This window comes from Somniosus microcephalus, chromosome 3, assembly GCF_052327205.1.
Source record: "Somniosus microcephalus isolate GS21.2 chromosome 3, FLI_Smic_1.0, whole genome shotgun sequence".
NCBI lineage: Eukaryota > Metazoa > Chordata > Chondrichthyes > Squaliformes > Somniosidae > Somniosus > Somniosus microcephalus.
The window spans coordinates 242,275,035-242,282,651 of NC_140989.1; the positions used below are offsets into that span (position 1 = coordinate 242,275,035).

General features: G+C 41.3%; 1 protein-coding gene across 1 annotated transcript; it reads left to right on the forward strand.

Annotated features, from left to right (window-relative positions):
- The first annotated feature begins 336 nt into the window (after window positions 1-336).
- LOC147121777 (regulator of G protein signaling 5-like) lies at window positions 337-5,205 on the forward strand. The gene is made up of 5 exons (XM_085982271.1): window positions 337-443; window positions 2,106-2,204; window positions 2,328-2,389; window positions 3,684-3,850; window positions 4,000-5,205. The coding sequence occupies exons 1-5, from the start codon at window positions 400-402 to the stop codon at window positions 4,210-4,212; spliced, it is 585 nt and encodes a 194-aa protein (XP_085838397.1). The 5' UTR covers window positions 337-399; the 3' UTR covers window positions 4,213-5,205.
- The last annotated feature ends 2,412 nt before the right edge of the window (window positions 5,206-7,617 follow it).

Consider the following 7,617-nt stretch of genomic DNA (forward strand, 5'->3'; position numbering starts at 1 on the left):
AATTAGTAGCATTAAAGGGAAAGTTAAAAATTGCAAATCCTCCTCTTCTAATATTCAGGTTCTTGCAACATCAAAAAAGAATTGTATTTACACAAGCTTCAGACTTAATGATCTGTACATATGAATAATAAATAGTTTGATATTTAATAAATGATCATATTATCAGACTGGGAAATTCCACGCATGGAAACGTCATCATTCAAGTCTTAAGCTGTTGGCAGTGTAACCTTGTCAGCTTCCTGCAACCCTGTGATTGGTTAAACAACTGGCTCCACTCCAACCAGCTCATGTATATAAGACAGAGCCCAGCTGAAGCAGTCAGTCTGTACATCTGTAAGACTTTTGTATCCAGAAGAAATTTTGTGAAGGAGACTTAACAGCTCCCAGCAAAAATAAAAAATGTGCCGAGGACTATCATCACTACCAAGCTGCTGCTTAGAAAGGTATGTTACGAGTTTTCAGTACGAAGAATGTCTTTGTATAGTGGAAGGTTACTGAAGTAACTACTTGCTTTGGCTTCAGAAAGAATAATGCATTCAGTAGCTTAAAGCTTGCTGTACTTCAGGATTTAGATTTTGCTGCACTATCTATTTATGTAAGTTAAGGTTGTAAATCTGGGTTATTTTCACAAAGCTGTGATGTAAGGATGTGTAGCAGCACCAATTGTACTAGAGAACTTAACTTGGTTAAAATTTCATAATCCATTAAAAATAAATTCCACTATTATGTTAGATTACCAAAATTGAAAACGTACATTATGCAAAAGACATTTTGTGCTTTGATAACTGTGGAAAAAGCTCCTTAAATATCTTGGATTATGGGAAATTAACAGCTGAAAGTGATTTTAATTTTGAATCGATTTTCATCGATCGAGGACTCGGGTTCCATAAACTGTTGAAAGACCACGTCAATCAAATTTGTAGTGGGACTCAAACCAATGTCTGCTGTCCAGCTATAATTCCAACATAGGTTAGCGGAGCTAGTGGAAGAATCATAGAATAGTTACAGCACAGAAGGAGGCCATTCGGCCTGTCAAGCCCATGCCAGCTCTCTGCAAGAGCACTTCAGCTAGTCCTGTTTCCCTGCCCTTTCCCCGTAGCCCTGCAAATTTTTTTTCTTTTGAAAGCCACGATTGAGTCTGCCTCCACCACCCTTTCAGGCAGTGCATTCCAGATCCTAACCACTCGCTGCGTAAAAAAGATTTTCCTCATGTCGCCTTTGGTTCTTTTGCCAATCACCTTAAATCTGTGTCCTCTGGTCCTCGATCCTTCTGCCAATGGGAACAGTTTCTCTCGATCTACTCTGTCTAGACCCCTCATGATTTTGAACACCTCCATCAAATCTCCTCTCAATCTTCTCTGCTCTAAGGAGAACAACCCCAGCTTCTCCAGTCTATCCACACCTTTTCATAGCTTATAATTGTAATGAGGTCATACTTTCTCCCAAGTTCTTTTTTTAATGCAGAAATATCAAAAAACATCTGCAAATGCTTGAAATCTGAAATAAAAACAGATCAAGCTGAAAATAGCCAAGTCCAACAGCCTCTGAAAGAAAAGACAGGTTCATATTTTGTATGACGCCCCTACGTCAGAACCCAAAAACATTACCGTGTCTTGTCGCTTTACGGACGCTGACCGACCTGTTATACATTTCCAGCGTTTTGTGTCTCTTCCTTTTTTTAGTTAAAATTAATATCCAGATAGGAACACCTTAAAAGTCATATCTATTCTTAAGTTTTGAATTGTTTTAGTCCCTCTCGGCGGCGCCAGAATATTTATGGGTTGCAACTTACCATTTTGGCACAAGCCAGGGTGTGCTGCAGTTAATCTGCAGAAGATGTGAGCTGGCAGTTATTTTGATGGAGAAATAGGTTTGTGTAGAGCCATGGACGACACCACCTGATTAAATCCAACTTAAAGTACACAGCTGGGAAATAAAAGAAAAACAGATCCCTTTCAAATAGCAAACTATATGGCTAGTAGAAAGGAAATGACAGTAATGAGTTAGTACATTTGCAAAATGCTTATTTCAAAAATGACAAATTCATAATTGCCATAGGAACATCAGATTTTCTTTTCGCGACTAATAATATTTTCTATTTCCAGGGCAAAGGGGATTAAGACCTGGTTAGGAACCTTTCTACAGAAGTCAGAGAAATCTTATGGTTCTGTTCAAGCAAACAAGACAGAAAAAGCAAAGTCCAGGTGAGTACACTGCCAGTCACTGACCTAGAAGCCATGTCATCGACCACCAAAAACACTTGACCTCTTTTCTGTCAAATGCAAAACACTAAAGAAAACCATTGTACTCTTTTTTTTTTCAATCAGACCCTCCTCAGAGGAAGCGAAGAAATGGAGACAATCTCTAGACAAGATGCTTGCTCATAAATGTAAGTAGGCGTGTGTTTTTGTGCTGCCATAATAGGGGCTCTGTAAGGGGTTTCCATTAAGTCACTGTGTTAAATCAACAGCACTTGATGAGATCGCTCTAGAAATCCTGCTTGAATGATTCAATTAAAGTTTTCGCTAAGTGCGATCTGGGAGGATTTTTATAAATTAAAAGAGTTTATGTAGATTTATTCAATGATGATAGGCAAAATGTTTTCAAGTGTTTCAGCACAAACTTCAAACTTGCAAAATAATTCACTCATAGAAAATGATAAACCGAGAGTTGTGCCAATGGCTCAGTGCGTCACATCATAAGGGCAAAATATAAATGTGGGAAATTCCTCTCTGACCCCCGAAGGTAATCAAAAGCGAGTTCCAGGGGCTAACAATGACCACGAAGTACATTATCCAACATCCCACCCACCTTCTGTATGCAGTAATATCAGCCTCCTACAGGAGCTTGTCTGGCTCCCGTTTGACTCTGCATCCACTGAACGAGTTGGTAACCTGTTTCAAAGGTCAATGACCTTCTGGGAAAAGATAAGCCTCCTGAGAGTCCTAAAGAACCTAGTTCTATGCGTATAGCTTTCGACTGCATTAAATCATTATGCTATAAAGGTGGCTAAAATATGGGAAGCAAAAAGGTAGCACCTAAATCAATCTAACAAACTGAATCTAATCTGAGCAATAAACTTGCAATACTGGTGATAGGTGCCTGATGGGATCAAGTGTCCACAGATGTGCTGCTCTTCACTTGCCTGCTTGCTGCTTTCCACATCTAGAAAGTACCAAGGTCGGTGCTGAAGCTGACACACCGGTTTAGGAATCATTGTGAGAAACTAACAGCCGAGCAACTTCTGCCCAGGCTCTCGACAACTCCCAGGCAACCCTTTCCTATGTTGCTCTGTAGTCCAACCAAGTCCAAAGGGCTATTGGAAGCATGTGGTTCTCATTTCAAGCTTCCTGGCAAATTGCCTGACGGAGACTTGGAACTCTAAACATTCCTAGCCATAGAAGAGCAAAGTAAATGGGGGAAGATAGCGATAATGACTCAATAGCATCTTTGAACACCCATCAATCCATCATAGGAAACCTCCCTCAGATCATTATCGCACATCAAAAGCTCTTCTTTTCTAATGTTAAGATTTGCTTTTTAAATCCTAATATACGATTTGTCATGAAATGTGATAACATTTTGCAAGATTGAAAATGTGGAACATATTTGTTGCATCTTTAAATTAATCAGAACCACTAAAGCTTTGCAGCAATTACAATTTTTTCGCCCTCTTTTTGCAGGTGGTCTGGCTGCCTTCAGAGCGTTCCTCCGCTCAGAGTACAGCGAGGAGAACATCGAGTTCTGGTTGGACTGTGAGGAATACAGGAAAATCAGGTCACCTGCAAAACAGGCCTCTAAAGCAAAGAAGATTTATCTGGATTTCATAGAAACAGATGCTCCTAAAGAGGTCAGTCCCTTTATGTGTAATTGTGGACCATATGCAATGTATTATTTTAAAAAGTTCTTGCAAAACTAAACTCGTTCTTCAGCGAGAGCAATTTTAAGATTCAAAAGGAATGATTATTGATTTTTTTCCCTCCTCTCACTCCTGAATAGGTTAACATTGATTATGAAACCAAAGACTTAACTAAGAACCAGCTTCTGAAACCCACCCGCTCCAGCTTTGATGTGGCACAGAGTAAGATCTACAACCTGATGGAGAAAGATTCCTACGCCAGGTTCCTGAGATCAGAACTGTATCTAAACCTGATCAAACAAACAGAAAGAATCACAAGCCAGTCAGACGCCAACAAGCAGTCCCAGACGTGAACCTGGAAAGAGCACCTCTTGGGAAGATCAGAACAGAGCACCTAATGCAAGCCGAGGTCATAAACAGAAGGCATAAGTGGAAGCACAGTTGAAAAGGGGTTATTAGTGAGATATGACATTGCCAGATTGCATGGTTTGGAGGCAAAAGCCTTTCAAAGAATTGGACAAAGAGATGCATCTGTGACATTGAAGAATGTGCTGAATAAGAAAGAGAAGGTGTACACTGCAGTGAGAAGTGATGGGACATTTGTGTGAGATTCACAAGTGTTTTATGTTTATTGTATAAATTATTTATTGTACATATCCATAAATTATTCTATTTGAAAAGTCTCTGTATGAGGAAGAATTCATACTGATTTTGTTTGAGAAAACACGTGATTGCCCTTTGTAACAATGTCAAGCTGACTTCACATTGAAACATTTTGGGACTAGAGCAGCATGCAGCTCCACTCAGGATTGTACTGGGCCTTTTTTGTGCAATTAATACACCGTCAGGCATGTGTCACTGTATAAAGGAAGTTTACATTATAGTAATAAAAACTTTCAAGAAAATTATTTGAATTTTTTTTACAAAAGCCGAATTCTAGATGAACAATAAAGCCTGCACATTAAATTGGAATTTTAATAGACATCTGGGGCTTGTAAAAGGATTTGGTAAACCTTTTGACGGTGATTACTAATGCGCTGAATGTTAACGAGTTCTCTACCTAAATAAATCTCAACATTGAAACATGCTCTCTTACAGCATTTGCGTTGCTGAAAATTTCCAGTGACAATTTGCAGCTGGTCACTGTTCAGCTCTGTTGCAGTACAGACTCCAAACTGGGACGGAATACTTGCAGCCATGTTGCGCTAAAGTTTTGTTTTTGCCATCACAACATAATTTGCTGTCTAGCACTGCTTTTGCACATAAACTATTTGTGTACAGGTCTTTGATTTTCTCCAAATGAAAATACTAAGAGAAAGTGAAATAAACAATGTTGTACCACATAATGCTTTGCGTTTTTTCCGGTAGGTGTTGGGAGGGGGAAAGAGGGTGGTGTTCATGAATCATACACAGTACAAAGTACTAAAATTCAGACAGTGTCAGCCTTGGCTCAGTGGGTAGCACTTTTGCCTCTGAGTCAGAAGGTTGTGAGTTCAAGCCCCACCCCACAACTTGAGCACAAAGTCTAAGCTGACACTCCAGTGCAGTACCCCTCCCCGCGTACTTGGCCAATCCCATTCACACACATGCCCGTTATGCACCTCCCGACCTCCAGCCTTCATTAATTACCCACAGGACCCTCTATGCTGGCCTGCCCACCTGCTAACTTGTTTGGGAGTTCCCTCAGTCTCTGAGCAGTTCAATTGTCTGATCTCAAACCCTGAGGTGATGGGCACAGTTGCAACACTCTTGTCCCTCCCGGTGGACTCCAGTAGCATATAGCCCTCATCATTTCATGCAGTATCATTTGTTGCTCACGTCCCACCTCCACAGAGCAATGTGCCGGTCTTTGCCGTTCCTGCCCAACATTGAGAAGTACCGTCACATCCAACCCCTGTTCCTTCCCCAAATGAGCAGCATTTTGAACCTCACTTACCGACCCCATTGACCATCATCCCCCTACAACTGAACAAAATGTTATACCCATCCAACACCTTCATACTGAGCATAGTTCCTTCACCTGCCACCCCTTCCCCAGAGCAATATTTCAGCAGTTGACCTCCGTCCACCCACCCCTCTCCCCGAGACCCTGCTCTCACACCAATTCATCAACATTGCACTCCCATTGAGTAATATTCACAGCCAGGAACACGCCACTACAGCGTCAGAACAGACCTAATGGAAACCATTAATCACCCTCCAACCCTCTCCTCTTCCCCCATCCTACTCCTCATCCCCTCCCTTCTCTCCACCTCGGTCCTCTCCAACCATATTTGAATAATCTATCTTTAGGAACAAGTGATATACTTTACAGCTAACTGCCAAAAAAGTGCATAAAAGTGTCAGACATGGCGCAGTGGAGAGCACTCTCACCTTCTGAGTCGGAAGGTTGCGGATCCAAAACTCACTCCAGAGACGTGAGCACATAATCTAGGCTGACGCTCCAGTGCAGTGCTGAGGGAGTGCTGCACTGTCAGAGGTGCCATCTTTCATATGAGACGTTAAACCGAGGCCCCGTCTAACCTGTCAGGTGGATGTAAGGGATCCCAAGGCATTTCCGAAGAAGAGCAGAGGAGTTCTCCCAGTGTCCTGGTCAATATTTTTCTCTCAACACTGGAATCTATTATTAAGGACGTGGTAACAGGGCATTTAGAAAATAATAATAGGATTGAGCAGAGCCAACACGGATTTATGAAAGAGAAATCGTGTTTGACAAATCTATTAGAGTTTTTTGAGATTGTAACTAGCAGAATAGATAAGGGGGAACCAGTGGATGTGGTGTATTTGGATTTTCAGAAGGCATTCGATAAGGTGCCACACAAGAGGTTATTAAACAAAATTAGGGCTCATGGGATTGGGGGTAATATACTAGCATGGATTGAGGATTGGTTAATGGACAGAAAACAGAGAGTGGGAATAAACGGGTCATTTTCGGGTTGGCAGGCTGTAACTAGTGGGATACCACAAGGATCAGTGCTTGGGCCTCAGCTATTCACAATCTATATCAATGATTTGGATGAGGGGACCAAATGTAATATATTCAAGTTTGCTGATGATACAAAGCTGAGTGGGAATGTAAGTTCTGAGGAGGATGCAAAGAGGCTTCAAGGGGATATAGACAGGCTAAGTGAATGGGTAAGAACATGGCAAATAGAATATAATGTGGAGAAATGTGAAGTTATCCACTTTGGTAGGAAAAATAGAAAAGCAGAGTATTTTTTAAATGGTGAGCGATTGGGAAATGTTGGTGTTCAGAGGGACCTGGGTGTCCTTGTACACAAATCATTGAAAGTTAACATGCAGGTACAGCAAGCAATTAGGAAAGAAAATGGTATGTTGGCCTTTATTACAAGAGGATTTGAGTATAAGAGTAAAGACATCTTACTGCAATTATATAGGGCCCTGGTGAGACCACACCTGGAGTATTGTGTACAGTTTTGGTCTCCTTACCTAAGAAAGGATATACTTGCCATAGAGGGAGTGCAACAAAGGTTCACCAGACTGGTTCCTGGGATAGGGGGATTGTCCTATAAGGACAGATTGAGTAGACTAGGCCTATATTCTCTGGAGTTTAGAAGAATGAGAGGTGATCTTATTGAAACATACAAAATTCTTACAGGGCTTAACAGAGTAGATGCAGGGAGGATGTTTCCCCTGGCCATTTAGGACTGAGATGAGGAGCAATTTCTTCACTCAGAGGGTGGTGAATCTTTGGAATTCTCTACCCCAGAGGGCTGTGGAGGCTCAGTCGTTGAGTA

What these genes read in the sequence shown, in the direction of transcription:
- LOC147121777 (XM_085982271.1), top strand. Translation starts at nt 400, where the DNA reads ATGTGCCGAGGACTATCATCACTACCAAGCTGCTGCTTAGAAAG. An exon ending in CCAAGCTGCTGCTTAGAAAG is followed by an intron (nt 444 to 2,105) that starts GTATGTTACGAG and finishes TTCTATTTCCAG; the next exon opens with GGCAAAGGGGATTAAGACCT. An exon ending in CAAGATGCTTGCTCATAAAT is followed by an intron (nt 2,390 to 3,683) that starts GTAAGTAGGCGT and finishes CTCTTTTTGCAG; the next exon opens with GTGGTCTGGCTGCCTTCAGA.